We start from the raw sequence: 20,551 nt of genomic DNA on the forward strand, positions 1-20,551 counted from the left end.
TTCTTATTATTTCAGAGGGATACATGAGCCTATATATACAACAATTACCCCAAGTTGATTGGAAATCAACTTGGTCGTTTGTATAGATACTTCGGATTGTCTATTCCGAATTCCCTCTACTTTCTCAATCCGGCCTCATCTTTCGCGGTCATTCATCGTAAACAGCATTGCTCATCTTGCTATTTCTGAGAGAAAAACTTGACGATCTTCATATTTACCCAACACGCAGCTAGTACAATAGATGTCATACCGCGACGAAATTTCGGAGTGCCATCCTTCCGCAAAGATTTCGCGGACAAATGAAAAAAAAGAAGGGATGTAGCACTGCGGCCTGCGAGTGATGCAGATATTTCAGATGCGCAGCTGTATTATCAACATCTGTATCAAACCTGGGACTGGATCCGAACTGAGATTGCAGCAAGACAAGGGTCCTCGTCGACCCAGTATCCAGCTCTCAGATCAGCTTCATGGAGATTTGAGGCAACAAAGTTGTCAGTCATCGTGGCAAGTTCCTGATCATTGCGAAGGATCTGTCAGTTATAGTAATAGATACATGGTAGCCACTACGCACGTTTTGCAGTGTTGTATCTATGTCTCGTAGCCGACCAGCACACGCTTCGAGTGGGGATCGGCGTATGACATTACCGCCCTGCATGATCGAATATCTGGCAGCACTGACACGAAGATAAATTTTGAACGCTTGGAATCTGCGGGCGCTCGCGTCGAGGATGACTCTGAATATGAAAAAAGAAAGAATGGTCAAGACAGGCTTCAATCGAGAAAACAAATATTATCACACTCACTGCTTGAGCATATTGGCGACCAGAGCGTCTTCATCCCCACCCCAAGTTGGAATAGGTTCCGGACTGTAGTTTCCCGTCAAGAGGGCCTGGGAAAAAGCGCGGCACTCCATGAGCACCCGATAACTTTCTTGCCCGGTGAGCTCAAATGGCAAATTTGTGGTGTGCTCAAGGATATAAATATGTAGTGTTCGATAATCATTCACAAGTTCAGCGAGCCTCATGGCCCTTGCTTCGTTCTTTTCAGAACATATGTTCAATTCAGAGTCCCCGTCCTCGCGAATATCATCGCCTGACTTCTCTTGGGTGGCTTTCAAAGAGGCACAGAAGGACTGGGCAGACAGATATGGCCGCAAAATTGTGTGGATGGGCTTGAATTGCTGTTTTGGGATTTCCAAAGCGAAAGATGCCCTGGTATGTTTCTCAACCCTATCGAGCGGTCAGCGATCAATGCGATGGTAGGCTAGACACTTCATTGCCGTAACTTTTGATAGGACCAGCATACTCTTTAGTGCAATTCGAGGAACTCTCATATTTTCCGGTGCTACCTGGCACATCTTGGCTTTGGGATTCAGGGTTCAGAGGTAAACGTGCCGCGGAACTGACGAAGTTGTCTGAAGCAGGATTTAAAAGATTACTTATCCTAATGCGCTGAGTGCCTGTAGGCATTTTGTTCGTCTAAGAGAAAAATGCCTGCTCTGCAATTTTACAGAAGGTCGACACTAGTTCCAGGCGTACAACATGTGTGATTGAGAAAACGATCCTGATATTTTCAAATTCCGATACCGCCAATCCATCGGGAACTTTGTTTTAAATAGAGCGCAGTTTCGGACTGTAATTGTCCACTAAAATTACACCCCATTCATCGCCGGTAATTTTTAGCATTTTATTGGCCAAACCTATTTCCAGACGCGTGATGCAGCACGAGTCCTTCGGGGTATTCGTGATACTATCGAGATTACACATGTGAGGGACTAGTCGATGACATCGTCGAGTAGAAAAGACATGTGACGAGTAACATGCAACTTCGATACTCGATAATAGACACTCAATTTTGTTACATCATAGCCATCCTCTTGATAAATCAGATACTAGTTCTCGAAGAGATCACCGATGGCCCAGTAAGGTAAGAATGTAACAAGAACATAACACTAGCTGGTTCTGAGATCCAATTAATCCGGATGAACCACGCACCATTGTGGCTCCACCATCACTAGTTAACTAAGCATCTACCTGGCCAATCATGGATCTCCGAACGCATGTATTTCTCTATCCCTTCATCTGGCAATTTACGTAGGTGATCTGACTAATAAATAAAACAAACTATGCAAACACGTAGGAAGAAGACACATTTCCAATACTGACAGTTACTACGGTAGGTAACTGAATAGATCTGATGGAAACCTTTCGCATAAAGATGGACCCAAAAGCGTAGGATTACTGGCAATTTATATTCCCACAGCGTAATCAATCTTGCAACTTTTTCAAAATCAAGCGAATTGTCTTCAGGTATCTCGCGTCTCGCACCACATATTTCTTATGTGCTCACACCGACATTTCCTTGCATGTTGAGATTCCGAGAGACCGCTATCGCCTTTGGCTTTTCTCCCAAGCCTGCCCTGCCATGGGCTCATCTATATTCGCGTTCGATATCTGAGCGCGCGAGTCTAAGTTGGTGTCTCCTCATTACCTTGCAGTTTAGATCGTTAGCCGTTGCGCCCGATTATATATGGCAGAGTCCAGGTCACTTCCGAGAAGCCAGACGAGGTGGGTCGTCCTTATTCGACTACTGACCTGTTCTTATTGCATTCTGCCAAATCGCATGTGAGCAATCAGACCTTCGCCCCCAATAGGCGCGGGGCTTCATGCAGGAGTTGTACACATTGCGCAACGAGCGGAAAACCTTACAGCACCAGGGGCGGGCTTGAAGAGTGAGAACATCTACATATAGGTATTCCAACGAGGTATTTTCCCCTAAAATTAGTCAAGGGATAGCAACGCACTAATTTGAGCTAGTACTGCCTTTTACCTGTCTCCTCACAAGAACGAGGAGTTATCTTTCCAGCATGACTACTGAATTGCTGTCAAGAGTGTGAGGTTTTTTTGTCCGACCGTACAGCTTACTGGAAATTTTGTTTCCTTTCGATGTGAAAAGACGGTCCGACATATTGATATACTCTCCATGTTGTCAGCCTTGTGCGCTGTTATTGGCTAAATTGTCACTCTGTCTTTCCATCTTTTGCAAAGCCTTCAACCCAATCGTACCCAATGGAAGTGAGCTAATTCCGATTTATATTCCGTTTTAAGCAAATGTCAAGAATCGGCATGTCTGTATTGTTTTCGGCCCATTGGGCCCCCAAGAAAGCCCCGTGTAGAGAACATTTATGCAGCCCGACCGGGTCTAGCAAGCACCATCTTGACCAGATCTGGTAAAGACGATTCCGCCAGTATTTACGACGGACTTTGGTGATGCGATCTACTTGGATTGGGGCCGCAGCAGACATGCGCGTAACCAACCCCGCCGAAAGCAATCGTATGAATGCCGATTAGGGGTAGAGCTGTTAGCATAGGCTGTCATAATAGTCAGAGGTCGCACAGAGGATGGCTCTGAGCAAATTTGTGCAGAAACCCAACTTCACAAAGGATCAGCTCGAACGACGATATGTCAAATGTCGTCAAAGCGCAGTGCCTGGTAAATAAGTCATGCTCAAGGAAATTCGATGTAGAGGACGCACTACTGACCTGCAGCTGCAGTGGCCTCGAGGAAACAAACAAAGGAAGCGCGGGGGTGAACATCTACAAAATCTGCCGCCGTCTACTACCGAGACTTCTACCCAAGGCCACCATCAGGGCAATGGGGAACCAGAGGCCAATGGCGTTGAATTAGCAACAGAACCGGCAATCTCGTCAGTCAACGAGCAATTGATCCAGGATGTTGTAGATGTTGCTCTGACTTGGGTAAAAAAAAAAAAAAAAATAGAGTGTGCCTAGGCATCAAGGATACCAAGATCTGTCCAAAGACGCCTCAGGAGGCCTGAAAGTGCCTTCGATGCTGCGCCGTGTATGTCCGGCTGGTCTCTCCCGCTCGCTCGTTTCCATTTGTCGGTTCCATCCACTGGAATACGTTGACCGCCCAGCAACGCGGAGTAAGATCTGGTGAATCTATCAGACGCCATCTCTTTGCTCGTGGCTCTATAGTTGACTGGGCTATGACTCGGGATCCTACCGTCTCCTTTATCGGTTCGTACCTGATATGGACAATGTTAATTGGTAGGCTCGAATGATGGGAGCCTCGCCTCACCTTCTCGTTGTACGCAGACTTAGACTCAAAGCATGCTCGTCGGCAAAAGTAGGACTCGTCCGCCATGAGTCAGACTGAAACATGAGCTCACCCCGGTGCCTGTCAAGCTGCCAGGCATGTGAGATTCGAATCGAGGATAATGAGGATCACCCATTGGACATCAGGAAATTGATCCACAAGGAGGCTGTCCTTTCGCGGTGTTCGAATGCCAAAGCACGGTAGTACAGGCCCATTGTGGCCTGAGCCTTGTATCGGGTAGACACATTAGCACATGACTGATACAGAGTCGACTGAGAGAAGGGCCGAGACGATCTGGACCTTACGTTGGCTCACCATCGATGCCGCAGTAGTTATGTGGAAATGATAGACAATATGCGATCGCATCGGTGGAGGTGGGCTCGAGCAGAGAAAATGAGGGCGTCCTGTTGTATGATACGAGTCAGCAAGGCTTACCACTAGGACGGGTTGTTATGATTTACCTATTCATAGAGTTTGCAGAGGGCACGTTATGTACGCTTGAGACGAGATGATCAGTGAACTGCGTGGCCAAATGAGCTCACCAAATGGATCACTTACAATCCTTTTCGGCAAGGTAATGCAGCACCATTCATGCCATGTTGTGTTCTGGTTCATCGCACTCTCCCGCCGTTGCTTCAAAAAGGCCGGGCTGTGAAAAAAACCACCATCATTCCTCGGTATTTTGGAGTTCCAGGACTGAAAAGACGCGAGATGCCAACCGAGGACTGATGCATAGTGTCGACTGAGAGAAGGACCGAGACGATGTGAACATTCCAGTCATTCCTCGTCCATGCCACCAGTGGTCATGAGGAAGGGACAGATAGCTTGCGATCGCATCGGTCTAGAGGAGCTCGAGTATATAAGATTGCTCGCTTCGCATTCGACTCGAGTGACGGGGATATGAGGGGCGCTGTTGTACGATCCGAGTCAGCAAGCTCACCACTTGGGCGAGATTTTATAACTTACCTGTTCATAAAGTTCGCAGAATGTTCGCCTGACACGAAACGATCAATTAGCTTCGTGGTTATATCTTACCGGCGAGATCACTTACAAATGTCTTCATCAATGCAGTCGCCACCCATGCCGTGTTGACATGATGTTGTCTCCAGTTCGTCGCACTCTCCGGCTGTCGCTTCGAATAAGCCGCGCTGGGTGCACCGGGCAACTTCTGAGAGCCAAAGGCGCGTGACGAACCACCTGTGGTGTGAAGGCGGTGAGGTCGAGGCGCAAGACGCGATGCAGCACGCGTCGTGGTGCCAGCTTGGTCTTATCTGCGATCCGGCGATAGAAGTCCCATCATGGATGTTTCAGTGGCAATGGGCTGCTCCTATGTACAATGGCATTAGAATCAGTAATGGTGTTCGTTTTTTTGGAGCACAAAAGTTTGCACAACAAAATGGAAATAGCGCAGCGGAAGGCGCGATAAATCACTCACATTACCAGGAAACGTCTCAGCCTTTATGCAGCGAAGCTCGCAATCGGATTTCCACACCTGTTATTGGCCCGCTCCTCTGGTTTATATACTTAGCCAGGTTTAGGTTGCGCGATTTGAAGCGATGGGGCCGGGAAAAGTGTCTAAGCCATGGCTTGACGTAGAATACTAACGAGGATGCTGTGTCCTCGGGGCCCGCTGGTGCGATGTCAATGGTTCACTATCGTTCATTAGCTTGTAGATTCGCGAGATGATCCATGACTCACATTTCTCGGTGGCCAAAACTAGGGACGAAGAGACGGCAAAGAGCTGTGGCTCTTGCGCTCGTGTATTGTGGTCAATTGTCCTCGATTCTATTGAAATCGTATCGTCTTCAGAATCATTGAGACAGGTCAGGCTAAGACTCACATAACTCGACGTGGGTAATCGCGCTTTCTCTCGGAAATACACAGAGGCTGTACAGTAGATCAGCTCAGTCGGCTGCTATGGCGGAGGCATCGTTGCATATACATCTTTAATCGGCTGGCGTGAGTGGCAGTGCATCTGGTGGGAATCATACCTGTATCTCTCACGGGCACTGTCTGGCTTGCTAATCCACGATGTATTCTATAAAGGTCAGCACAGTGGAAATTTCAGCACCGGGTCAAAAGGGGAGAACTTATCGAGTGACTCAGACACAAGCATGTTCGAGTTTGCAGAGTCAAGTGAATAAGTTGTAGAGCAAATTGCCGGGGCAGAGTTCATATTTATAGGCTTCTCGCCTCATCCTGTCAGGTAAGTGCGCTGCTTGGTAGAAAGGTTAGGGGACACCTTTCGTAATTGAGCCCTGTTGAAGCCAATGTATTCTCTTTACCTCAACTATTTGCAGCGACATTTGGATGCCCTTAGATCCTCAGCGAGAGAAACGAGTTGATTGGTGTTGAGAATAAGGATGCTGGGTCGGTCAAGAAACGCTGGCTCACTGTTGATCCTTCGCGGCTCTCTTAAAGATTGAGGCTTTGTGGGAGATATTCTGTCCGCGATGACAGGCTCACATTTCATGTGCTGATCACCTCATCTATGAGGGATTCAACGTCGAATAACTGAAAAACGCCTATAATTTCATATTGAGAAGCCATGCATTTTCTTTTCCTAGCCTTACTTTGGTGTCTTGTAGGTTGTGTTGAGCTGTGGGCCTGTCTGTCTAAGACTGCAGATAGCGAGATCACTGTCGGACGTGCGGGGTGGGAGCTCAACGCGTTGAAGCTTGGCTAATCGTTGTCAACCCTCAGTTTTCGAACTTCTAGCCATGAATCATGGATGTCTTTTTTTTTTTTTTTTCCAATTTTTCTTTTTAGATTTTGATGACTGCAAGTTCTACGATGAGCCAGTTGTTAGATTTTTGAGGCTTTCGACGAAGGTAGAAGAGATCTCTAATTGATACATATATCTCAAAGAGCATTCATATCTGGCCCACAACACTGTGAGGCTTGGTCATTTACCGACCGACTTGTTGATCACTAGCCTTTGATCAAGTTCCCTACCAACAGGCCGCCAGACTGCAATCAATCTATAGCCAAAGGTTGACCGCATCGATTCGAAGTAAAGAATCTCGTACATAGTCAAATGCGTCCGCATAGTCTATAAGAGGCATCAACGATCGATGATCATAGTATTGCCCAGACTTATGACTTACTGCTGAAGACAAAATGAATGCACAAAATAGCTCGACAGACCAGCGAATTTCCAATTTTTGGCGAGAAAGACAACTCACTGGAAACTTCTGGCCATACCCCTTTGGTATGTAAGTGAAACCGAGTCGATGCAGCGCTTCCAGGGAAACACACCCGACAGCTATATGATCGATTGTCTTGGAAAGAAGCAAGCGTGCTAGCCCAGCTCCGGACCGGCATGGCGCGACTCAATGGATACCTCTATCGAATCAACGTTGCAGAAACGGATCTACGCGCATGTGGACAAGCCAGAGAGACCGTAGAGCACTTCCTCTTTCGATGTCAGCGGTGGACCACACACCGGACGGAAACGCTGCAATGTACCCACACTCACCGAGGCAACATATCCTTTTTTCTGGGCGGAAAATCGCCTTTGGATGACCAGAATTGGAAGCCGAACCTGGAAGCAGTGCGAGCCTCAATACGGTTTGCAATCGCCACGGGCCGACTCGACGCCGCTTAACCATATCGACCAACACAGATGAACCCTGTATGGGCATCAAGGAGACACAGTATTAGCTAAAGCATTGCCCTTTCGGTTCAGCCGCCGGACGTTTATGAGATGTGTGTGTGTGTGTGTGTGTTCATTGGGTGACGGGAAAACATCCAAAAGCTACGTCTGTTCAGGCACGGGCCTCCGATGGATTACGTCAAGCGAAATAACCGAAAACTTTATAAGAGAGATCCCCAACGTGAGTTTGCGATTAAAGGCTATAGACAGGCATGAACTCTCTCGTGCATAGACAGTCCTCAGGCCCGACTGACGCTGACTTTTTATTCGTATATTGTGGAGTAAAGATCAGTATGATCCCAGACTCAATTTGCGAATCCCTATTGGAAAGATGGATGGATCTGGTGGATCCTCTGGGAAATTTCAGCGGTGAATTGCCGTACTGGTGGCCGCCAGATATCCAATATAGAAGACCCTTTAATTTACCTAAATCTGGTATGTATATGCAATCGAGTGGATGCTTGCAAGTTTGAAATTAATGAACAGAAGTCCGAGTGAAGCTTTTGCAGCATCTGTTATGTGGGCTTGATTACGGCAAGGTATCCATCAACAGACTGGATATGGAAACGCGAGATATACCAGCCATCAGAGAGTCAGAAATATATCGGAATATCATGACCGACATTTTCGTTGCTATAACCAGCCAAATTTCCTCGGTGTTGCGCTTCAGACAGCAATACCAAAGCCATGCGCAGGTAGGTCTGATGAGTTTCCCGTGATGAAGTATCGAATAGCTGGATGACAAAATTACGACAGCCTATATTCTAGATACCAGAACGGAACCAGGTGATATAAGCCAGATGGCAATTAAAAACCATCTTCTATTCATGCGTAGAATGAACATCGTAAATTGACATGAGTCAATACATTACTTTTGTATGTACTGTAGCGGGTGATGGGCTCCCAGCTTCGATCTCTCCTCGGACAAGGGGATTTATCCTGAGTAACAGCTTACATACAATACCTATGGAGCAAATGACAAACCCGATGGGCTATTCTAACTACATCCTTTGGGGGATTGAGTTATTCCAATATCGATGCAACAAATTCAAAATGTGTTACACAAAGATACATAGCTAAGAAGACACCTGTCTGAACATTTGGATACACATGTTCGGTTTAAAGACCAGTTCAGCGCCCACCTCCACTTGCTCCTAATCTACTCACAAGTGGACTTCGGTCAAGGAACAGGGTCGCATCACATCGCGCGCTTGAGAAAACAAAATAATTTGTGTTCTTTACTAATTCACCATAGATATGGTTGGGACGACCGCTCACTGTGGGTAATAGGTCAAGCTAAGATCAAAACCCACGACGCTGATATTTAGTATTTCTCTTGGGATTGCACTCACGGGCTGTACAGTAGATGAGCTCAGGCGGCTGCTGGGGCGGAGACCTCGTCGCACGGGCAATTAGACCAGATAACTCAAAACTCGTATCTTTGATTGGCCGGGGTAATTGGCAGTGCATCTGGTAGGGATCTTATCTCTCACGGGCACTGTCTGACTCGCTCGTCCACAACGTATTCTATAAATGTCAGGACAGTGGAAATTTTAGTACCGGGTCAAGGGGGAGAACTTATCAAGTGACTCAGACTGAGTCAGACGCAAGCCTGCTCGATTTTGCAGAGTCAAGGAGATAAATGGTAGAGCAAGTTGCTGGGGGTAGAGGACGCCTTTATAGGCTTCTCGGCATCTGTCAATTGGAAGCTGGGCAGGCAGCATTGAAGAACACCTGTCCTAATTGAGCCCTGTTGAAATCCACGTCTTCTTTTAGTCGCAACTATTTGCAGGGACATCTTCCAAGCACTAGATGCCCAGCGAGAGAGACGAGCAAGAGTCGTGTTGAGCAACAGCATGCCGAGTTGATCAATGAGCGTTAGCTGACCGTTGAATCATTCACTGCCCTCTTAAATTGAGGCACTGAGTACATTCAATGCGCAATGACAGGCTCATATTTCTTGTTCTGATACCTCATATGTGAGCGATTGAACGTTGAATCACCGAAAAGCGCCTACAATTTCATTTTGAGAGGTCATGCATTTTTCTCCTGGCCTGACTTTGGTGCGGTATTGGCTGTGTTGAGCTGTAGGTCTGTCCGACGAGACTGCGGAAAGCGAGGTCACAGTAGGATGTCTTCGACTCGTCAACGCGTTGAAGCTTTGCTCAACAATTTCAACATTCAATCTTCGAATTTGTGGCCATGAAAATTCATTTTCAAAAAGAAAAACTGATTTCTCTTTGAAGTTCTTTGTTGGATGACGACAAATTCTTGAAATGTATATCCTCAACAAGCGTTGATCTCTCGCCCTCAACATCGTGAGGCTTGGTCAGCTCCCCGACTGATATCCCCATTGCTGAATACACTGTCAGGAGCCAGCTAAAAAGTAGACCGACTGCAGTGAAAATTTGATTGCTTCCATTGACCGTTGTGGTGATTGTGAAACCCAGCCCATAACTACAGACGCGCTCGAAATCAGTTTCATCTCTATACTCTCTTTACTTCTTTGCTGAACTTTGTTTTGCATGACGCTATACCTTTTACGGTTAGATTACCCCTGACCCACACTTTCGGCAGTATTCTAGTACGGTAATCAATAATGGCATAAAAATCGCTATTGTATCATGGTTGTATGGGCTGTGCGTGTCTAGAACCATGCGCTTGCAAACAAGCCAAACAGACTAGCTGGCAGGAGATTCGGTCGGTTGTCTGGCCACTACACCTCTCACCTCTTCCCCCTTCAGTCAACCACGTTCACTCTACTACTCTCCTAACACAGTGGAACGAGCGAAAACGTACGTAGACACAATACTGGTGGGATGAATCATTTCTTTACAACCGACTGATATGCCCTACAAACTGCCGGATCCCTTGGGACCCACCTTCTGTTGAACCCCGGATGACAAAAATGTGCTGAAGTTCAATTTTACCAGGAAGTTGAGGACGATGATTAACCACTTATATCTCAACGGTGATGAATCTCAAGCCCAAAGCCCCAATAACTCGGACCAGGATTCGCAATACGCCCCTACTCCAGGATTTTACGGACATACACCACCCTCAGAATATGGAATCAGCCCTTCACCGGACCGTTGCCCTCAGGAAGGTTCCGAGCACTTACTCTCTACCCAACCAGAAATCAACAAGCTGCTTCAGCTCTCCGAATGGGAGGCAAATAGGCCAGACGACGAGCTTTCCACAAGCTTCATTCGGTATACTATCGAGTGGAAAGTCAAGGTGAATAACCGGTCCGTGTCAGAGGATACGGAACAGGACATAGCCCTGACCCCAAGTGCTTACTGGCCCTTAGTCCTTAGGGAAAAGCTGCATAAGGTAATCGAGGAGAAGGTTGCTCGCAAACGAAGGGTCAGGTCGGACGACACATCCATTGTTGTGTCCATCAACGATCGCAAACAACGGGACCTGAAAAAGCGGTTTAATAGCCTCAGCATTGACTGGACCACCGTGGAAAAATAATTACTCGCGTGGGGGAAGTTTCATGCTGGCGGCAAGGAGTTGCGGCTAGTGATCATCTTCAACTATATAGAGGACGACCACTCCACTAGGGTTGCAACAGGTAGCAACGAGAAAAGAGGGAGGTCATCGGTCACGAAAAGGATGCTCAACGAGCGGGATCAACAACTTGATGCCGAACAGCATACATCTGGGGAACAATCGATTTGGCGGGCTGCCTACAACTTGATGCGTTGTCCTTCGCCATCTTGCCATCTTGGTCCACACTGCTGGCAAAACCCACAGGGGAATAAAAACACTACCAGCTACGGACACATCACCTAAAACGCCTGATCGCTTATGTTGAAGGCGGTGGTATTCTGGAGTGTCAAGACGATGTGCCTGACGCTGTTCGTGAGGAACTCTTCTTGGAAGAACAGCAGAAACTGGAAAGTCAACAGTCTAAGAGCAATAAAATGCTCGCTTCAGGAAACTGTCCGCCTATTAATATCAACTTCATGGGAGGGCAACCTCACTTGCAGTCACCGGCGGCCTACTCAACTGCAGCATCGGACACATCTCCTGCGCAAAACGGACAGACAGTAGATCAACTCATAATCGACGGGCCCCGAGATGTCGCTGTGAGAGAATACAGCGCATGGCAAGAAACAAATGTTGTTGACGACAACTTGAAGGCTCAATTTCGACAGGCATGCGACGCAACGCTGGCCAACGGTCTGGATCTTGAACAGATCCATCAGGACCGTGACCTGGGGTTGGGTTTTTTATTGAAAAAGGAGTTGCGGTAGGGATTGCCCGCCGCTTCGTAAGCAATATTGTCAGATGGGCGAGGCACGTAAGAAGCTGACGGCGCAGACTGGCAGTCAAAGTCACTGGCAAGGCGTGACTGAATGAAATTGCTTGTTTATCTGATTTTGATGCGATATACTTCCTGCAATACACTACCAGGCAGAATAAATGCGTATTACATGGTTGATCTAGTCAAATTCGATGCCAATGAAATACTCTTGTACAGAATTACCGTTGATCTATCATCAACATCGAGCCTCAATGGTAGTCTTCAACAACAACGCCAGCGTGCCGGAAATGACCCCTTGCACTTTCTTCTCGCGATCCGACAACATCGATACACCACTCAAGGAAACATTCAGATCCTTGGTCCGGGCTTTGTTCATATCGCCGCCAATTTCGCCTTATAAACGCCTTCAACTCGGAGAAAAACTCCTCGATAGGATTCAAATCGGGCGAATAAGGGGGCAGGTAAACTAATTTTACACCTGCATTGGCACATATTTCCTTGATTCGCTCAGAATGATGAAAAGATGCATTATCCATGACTATCACGGACTTTGCTTCAGGCCACTTTCCACAATGTTTGAGAAGGTGCTCAATGAACTCCTCAAATACAGCTGCATCAGTCGAGCCTTGGAACACTTGAGAAAAAAACAACACCATCTTGGGCGTATGCAGGAAGAATCTGATATCGTTGGTCACGATGGAATTTGGATACCTGCAAAGGCGTCGCGCCCACCGGAGACCAGCCGGTCCGTCTAAAACCAATTCGTTTGTCGCATCCAGACTCGTCCACATAGACTAGGTGATGGGATCGAAAATCCGATAGGTTGTGTAGGTAGAAGTCTCGCAAATCGGCGTTTTGTTCCTTTGCTCTTTGTCGAGCCACCTTTTTCGACCAGCCGACAGATGCAAGAGCCCGCTTAAGACTGGAACTCGTGACCCGAATATGGAATTCATCCCATAAAAAGAGCGCCATCTCATCCACATATAGCCCGGGTTTTTCAAGAAGATGATCACATATAGCCTCTAGCATTGGAGGGGTGATGCTTCGTCGTCGTCCGACACGTGTAGGAGGCGCTCTGACATTCCCAAATTGGTGGAGGTTGCTGCGGAGGTTGATGATTGAACGCTCACTACATTCAGATGCTTCGGCCATCTGTGTGTGTGTTTAAGCATTGGCTAAGTATCATGTCGCGGATCATATCGAGCTTGGAAGGAGGGAGCCTTGGCGCCATTTTGCGTAATGATTGTGGAAGATTCAGAGTGTTGGCGGTGGAAACTTCCTCATGAGGCACGTTGGTCCAACACGGGGAAGTCCAATTCTCCGTGATCACCCCTGCTCACTCTCCTGCTCAGTGAGCGGACGAAATAGTTTTGACTGAAGAGCTGGGAACGACGGAGTAATGGGAGATGCACGTGACCTAGCACCATCGTAGGTCTTGGAAACGTGGTTGTCATGGCGACAGATCTGAAAACTGCGGCAATTCTTCAGTGCCAACCACGTTAGATAGAACGGCACGCACGATGTCATGGATGACAGACTACGTGTCTGGTCTCCCGGACGGCTGTATCCTGCTCAGGGAGCGGATGAAATGATTTTTGATTGACGGTCGGGGGGATGCTGGGGTATTGGGAACTGCACGTGACTATAGGTCTCGAAGTTCCCAGGCGCTTGGTTGTTTCTAGAAGAACGATTTGAATTTGAAAACTGCGGACCCCTCAATGATTGCTAGCCAGGGGCAAAGTGACAGTACCTCCTGAGGAGTAATGGATGCTAGATGGGCTTAGTTTCACCTAGGGAATTGACTACGTATTGTACCTGTTGCCCTAGCGATTTAATGTGTTGATCTGCCCACATGGATCACACAGGTAGTCCCGATCTGGGAGTACATATGTATACAGTCTCACGACTTCTTCCTATTATTGGTGATTCTAGGCATAATAATATAGGCTGCTCAAGATGAGACGTTTATAGGAAAGGCACAGGGATCTGAAGCAAGATTGTTGGAACATATGACTCTTCACATGCCGGGGGATGGTGGGGGGAGTGGGGCAAAGCTGTTGTTCCCTTCATGTACTGGTCGAGGGGGACACATATTACAACTCCTAATAACAACAATAATCGACATTTATGCTTCAAAGACAAACCTTTGCTCACTTACCTCATTGGTCAAAGGCCAGAGATGGCACTGATCTTTAAGCGCGAGGAATATGATACGATGTGACGAACCAGCGATCGCCAAATTTGTTGAAGACATAGCAAAATGAGAAGAGTGAGTTGGTCGATATTCGGCAGGCAACCAAAGGATATTGACTCCATTATAGGTTAACCAGGAATGGTCATCATTCAAACTATACCCGTATTGTTCTGGCTGGGTTGAAAAGTGAGGAGGAGACGTGAGGTTATCGGTGAGTCCTATATCAAATGTACCATCTGAGGTGTGTAAATGATTGAGATTGACTTGATCAAATTGAATGAAGCCGGGAGAGCGGATATAGAAGATTGATGTGCAATGACAGGTGACCGGATCCCAGATCCTGACGGTGTGATCAAATGATGCTGACGCGAGTCTGCTTCTATCTTGCGACCAGGCAATCGAGTTAACCGGACCGCTATGCCCCTCGAGGGTTTGAAGACATGAACTCCAATCTTTGTCCACCGATGGCTCATTCAAAATCCAATCTGGTCTCTCTCTTTGATAACAACTTTTCGTGAGACTCAACATAGGGCTAAATATCAGAGGTGAACTGTATACTTGAAGGGGGCTACGTTCAATTGCTACTCTGTGGTATCGAATAAATCGGGAGGCGTCTTGAATCCGATGTGAAAGGACAGGTGGTTTGCTTGCTTCCTATTATAGTAGTTCTAATATCAGAAGAGGAGATGGTGTCGGTGTATGCAGTTACTCACACGAAACAAACCCTCTAGCTTTAGCATAGCTGCTATGCCTTGTGATAGGCATCCTAGAACGCTCAAGGCTTCGAGCCAGTAAAGGTACTTCGTTTGTAGAAAGGCACCCACACACCCTATCTCGTCAACGCTTATATCATTCCTTTTATGGCGTCGGCTATGGTGAAGATGGTCAACCCAATAGACACACGCATACTCCGCAGCTGCTAATGGATTCGGGCTGGGTGGTATGACTTTCTCAATCGGGAATCCAGGAAACTCAATTTGAAAGATGTCACGCCGAAATACCTTAAACATGGCTTGTAGAGAGCGAGAGAAAACTGCATGGTGTTCAGCGTCTATACCTCCAGGGAAGACCCCATTTTGCGTCTCTCTGAGTAGAAATTCCTTTGCAGACTGATGGACGAAAATGATAGTCTCTTCGCGCACAGTTAGAAAGGAGCCACAAATCGCGATAATCTCTGATAGGGCTTCAGAGTCATCAGAGAGATCATCAGGTAGCTCAACAAGAGAGGCTAGCTCGTCAAACGCGATAGGCCGATACACTATGGACATGACAGCCAGTATCCGCTTGCAGGGCTCGGCATCTTCTGAGTTGCGAACCTGATCGATCATCCGACTATACAAGGCATTCAGTCCAGAAGGAAACGTCTCCAGCTTCTTAAGAGCGTGCCTCCGCGTTGTTCTATCAAGCTCTTGACAGACCAAAGCTACCCAAAGGAAAGTGCCTTGCGAGTTAGATGACAAGTGACGGCAGATCGTATCACGAGTTTCTTCGCTATACTTTTTAACTTTCGCCAGATAGTGAACCTTATGTTGAATCAATTTGCCCACAGCTTCAGATACAGACGACTCATTTAGCTCTAATGAGATTGGAGTTGTCTGGGTAGTGTCAAGCCGCTCTTCGATATCAGGCCAGTTGCGGCTGGAGACAATCCACTTTGCCTGTGGATAATCAGACGATATGTGAGTAATCAAGTTGATAAGGGAAGGTAAGCCTGTCGTGCATTCGTCTAGGGCGTCGATAATCAAATAGGTGCTCTGTAAGGTCTGGTCTTTCAGAATATCCGTGAAGATCCTCGAGAGGGCATTCCATGCGTTTATGTCCTCGAACAGTGCTTTTCCCGCTTTATCATACTGTCTTTGCACATGGGAGAGAAGAGATACCTGCTTCTCGACAAGCGAATATATCAAGCCACGGAGAACAGCCGTGGCATTATTTATTCGTACGTCGGTAGCTTGGCAAAAAAAGAACGAGATATTCGCAGTGTCCCCAAACAATCGCGTTAATTCATCGATGATACCGCACAGCAGCATTGTCTTGCCTTTGCCCGGATCACCTTTGATCCAGAGGAGACAGTTGCTCTGGTTGTTTTGCCATTGTTGAAACTCTTTATTGTCCAGAATCCAGCAGTATGAGTCTTTGAATAACCCTCCGTTGGTGTTCTGAATACGATCTTTGTCATGGTGAGGATCGGTCGTCCGCAAATCCCGCAGGCACGCCTGATTCAATGATTTTTCTGCTTGTACTTAGGTAGTCATACCAATTAGTCACCTTCCTTTATAGTTATACTCCTACTCACGGAACTGATTAGTGATGTGACCAAGGTTTTGTCCAACTTGGAACCCAGAGTTTGACCCGTCATATGATGTCGTGTATGCCATTATCGTAGCTTTCTGATTTTGAGAAGAGGCAGTAGCGAGCTTACGGCTAAGTCGTCAAAGTACCCCGCTATCAGGTGACCGATTTAGCGACAAGGGAGGGAAGACTCGTCGTTCTGGCATCCGGCTCCTTGTTCTGTCGAAGGCGCATCATATACAATTTTATTCATTGTGGTATTTGCGTAATTTAGTCAATAATAATCCATTCACCTTGCGCAAGAGGAATGCTGTCAATATTGAAGTAGTGACTCGTGAGGCATCGAGATATAAGGTATCAGTCGTATGGTTATTTCCAATATATTACAGCGTAGCAGATCATGTGATTCGGGGTTACAATACGATTCGGAATTTTGGAATTTATAAACCGAACAAAGACTAGTGTGTTTCAGGATTAAGTTCGGGAAAGAATCAAAGAGAGTAAAATGGTGAAACTGATTTCGAGCGCGTCTGTAATACACGTACATCTGCGAAGTCTATAAAACACCAAGGATCGATGGAAATGGTATTGTCCAGACCCTTGGCTTTCTCTTGCGGACAAAATGGAGTCCCAGAGAAGCTCGACAGGCCAGGAGAATGAAGCAGATCAACCGCTCAATGAATTGCCCATCCTTGGTGAGGAAGACAAATCACAGGAAAGTTCTGACCGAGTCCCATTGGTAATGAAACGATTCGGCTTCGAACGCTTTTGCTGACCATTACAGCCCTCCCCTTCACAGCAGGAAGCAGGAAAAAGACACACCCTGGCGACCGAGCCATTTCAACCAATCTTCAAGGTGCTCGCAGACCTCGAGCACGACGATCCCAAGTTCGCCTTTCCAGCAGCTCGACTTGTCGGACTCTATCGACGCCCATGGGAGTCGTGCGTGTCCAAGCACATCGGTGACGAGAAGCTGGAGCAGGAAAACCTTGTTCTGAAGGAGGCTGGTACGCACCTGAGAAAAGAGAGGGACGGTCTTCAGCTTCGACACGACAAGCAGCTATCTCGGCTACGCTTTTTCGAGCAGGCACTGGAATTATCCCGAGAGAAGCTGATTAGCGTCCTCGATGACTGGAATCATTTTTCCAGTCTCAATCTCGCAGGGCCCTTCGACGAAGAAAGACAAGGTTGAAGGACTGTCTGTTCGAGGCGATGTGCCCTACTTCAGCATAGAAATACTATAGTTGACTTTTCGAATCGAAGAGAAGTACTGCTTAGAAAGTATCTTCTATTCGAAGTATTTGGAAAATTTAGTGCGTAGCCTCCCATTTAATTTATGCTCACTGGGAAATGCTGAATAACAACGCATTTGATGGATCAATCTCACTTGTGGTTGCCTAGTATGTTATACACAAAAAACGTCGGATCAAGGGATACCTTCCTGGGTAGCGCAACTAGCGAAGGTAGTGTCAAGTGAGTGGGATGTGGTAGGGGTTCCATGCGAGGCCAAAGGGACAGTCGAAAGCTAGTTCCTGTTGCGCCGAATCCATGCCAGGAGATCGCATCTAGCAACTGTCCGCGTACCCGACGGAGACTGCAGGTGCCGTCTCAACCCGGGGCAGGAAGAACATATGCTCTTCTGCAGTCGCGATAGATTTCTAGTCAAATCGGACTAGTCGAAACTCTATCCAGTGCGCTTCTATAGGAAAAGCGAACGCTGACATGTAGAAGAACATGTCGCTAGCCTGAGTAGACATGGACAGAGGATCTGGACCCATCCACTTGAAGGCCGACAGCTTGTCGTAAGTGGGGTGCAAACAGCATTCGATCATGGAGGAACCTTAAGTCTGATATCCTTCATGCTCACTCTCATTCGAGAGGATTTGCCGATGATGTTCAAAGTCAGTAGAGACAAGGAGGCGGTGTCGGTATGCCAGAGGAGTCTTGCCAGATGGCATGAAAGTCGAATTCCAAATCACAGTCTACCAATTTTAGCACAAGCCAACCACTGAAATAACGGGTACAGACCATTCTTCTTTGATTTTTGCATTCTTGTTCAAGACTCGCCGTCGAAGGCTGGTGGAAGTTTACAGAAATGTAGAAAGTATGATTTAACGAGGGTTGGGAAGGACAAAATGCCGCAGGGTATGCAGGTAATTTATTTATCTTGATAACGAAAGTTTATGGAAAATGAGGAGGACTTGATGGCCGGATGCTAATTTGTTGAAAACCAAACGCTTGGACTATCAACAGCCGTGAAACGTTGACACCCCGTCACCAAACCCAACGGAACTTCACCGGTGGTTGTTTGGGCCGTTATCGCCCACGAGCGCTGAATAACAATGAGACTTCATCAATGCCTATCAGCATGGCAGGATTGAGTCTTGCCCGCTTGCAATGATGAAACCACCCCATTACAAAGGGCTTGAACTGCTCGCTTTTGAACCCACAGTATCAATGCCTGCTCATCGCAGAGCTGTAGAAGGATGTCGCTGTCGCTTGCTAGCCACTCATTTGACTCTTGAAGCTGTCGCTGCTCTTCCTCGAGTCGTATCTTCTCGGCAGATTTGACAAAGTAGCATTCCCACAGGCAGAAGTACAGGCCCAGAAGTTTGAGGGCTGGTGTAGCCAGGGTGTCGTTGTAGTGTAGAAGTTTCATGAACTCCACCGTAAGGGAACCGCGTGTATGCACTGGAACCTATGTAGTGTTAGTGATCTTGTACTTTTGTCACCGAAGAGACTATGACCGACACCGGGTTCAATGATTGTGCCGTTTGCAGATTGCTGTGGATGGTTTTGCAACTTGTTCTCATCTTTAGGGTCGTGGGAAACCTGGCACTGTCTCTTAGCCGGCCGGTCACATGTGGAAAGGGAAGTAGGACTGTCCATCGTGGTCTTTGGGGAATGGAATGCAAGAGACATTGTACTCGAGGGTTTTTTATACCCGTCCGTCACACCCAGGCTGCTGTCATTGCCACCCATGAACATCCGGCCTGAGTTCGACCGCCTTTAAAAGAGTCAGTGAACGATTACCTCAATCGTTGACGCTCGATCTCACCTGTTGCTCACTGCGAGTTGCAATTGAGGAAATGAGCAGCAGATGAGGCCTGGAAACAAAGACTTGCAGAAACAACCTCATAACAGTGGTTCACTAGTTCACATGTGTAACTTTGATGCATTGAATGCTAAACGTCAAGTAGAGTTCGTTGAAGTTGGAGGTGAAGTTATTGACTGCGATCTATCCAAAAGGTGGTAATGTAGATATGAGATCTTTCCGCTCTGAATATTGCCCCATAGCAACAGATGTTGAAGTAGTGACTATCGCTCACTCTTACAGACCACTACCCATGCTTTTCCCTGGCGGCAGCGCTGAAACTGTTTGACCGGACTTATGTTCTTTAATCCCGTTCCGCATGATTATTCGAAGATAATAGTTACCTAACAATTCTACCGATCTCCTTTAACTACCTTTCCTCCAGTCTTCTATATACCAAAAGCGCAAAGAAATGTGGAGATATCTCAAAATTTTATTTTCTCGTTTTCAAAGGCTGAAGCGGCAGCTTAAACATCAAATCCAAGACTTATTTCCCAGCCAATCAGAATTTCTCCCAGATCCATCTGCCGCCTCTTCTGATTCGGAACGCACACGACGATCAGCCGCCCCGTCCCCAGAGGTGTCCGCCAACGAAGATAGTATGTCACAAGAAGGAGACAACAGAGATCTCGATCGGTTTTCAATTCGCCACAAAAGGGCTCTCAGGGCAGACTCAAACTAAACTGATCTTCAGTTCTAGAGCCTGCGACAAGAGCAACAAGCTAGGCGACTCTGTTATGACAGAACGAGAGTCTTCGGGTGGCCACTTTCGTGCAAAACATGCGACAGTTGCGAGAGAACGTAAGTGACCATATGCCATGCACGAGTATCAACTTTCTATATCAATGAACATTATGGTCGCCACTGGAGGCATGTCATCGATACAGCCCAACTGCAGCGGTTTGTCGTCTGAGAAGATTCGAA

The 20,551-nt window shown here is 47.1% G+C and overlaps 1 protein-coding gene across 1 annotated transcript; it reads right to left on the bottom strand.

Annotated features, from left to right (window-relative positions):
• Positions 1-383: 383 nt before the first annotated feature.
• On the bottom strand, positions 384-1,469 carry N7506_001891 (uncharacterized protein; the record flags this gene model as incomplete). Its single annotated transcript, XM_056951187.1, has 4 exons — positions 384-530; positions 572-734; positions 804-1,229; positions 1,306-1,469. The coding sequence occupies 4 exons, from the start codon at positions 1,467-1,469 to the stop codon at positions 384-386; spliced, it is 900 nt and encodes a 299-aa protein (XP_056817102.1).
• Positions 1,470-20,551: the final 19,082 nt, after the last annotated feature.

The sequence above is a fragment of the Penicillium brevicompactum genome, assembly GCF_028827555.1.
Source record: "Penicillium brevicompactum strain IBT 35665 chromosome Unknown utg000001l_segment0_segment0, whole genome shotgun sequence".
Classification (NCBI taxonomy): Eukaryota; Fungi; Ascomycota; class Eurotiomycetes; order Eurotiales; family Aspergillaceae; genus Penicillium; species Penicillium brevicompactum.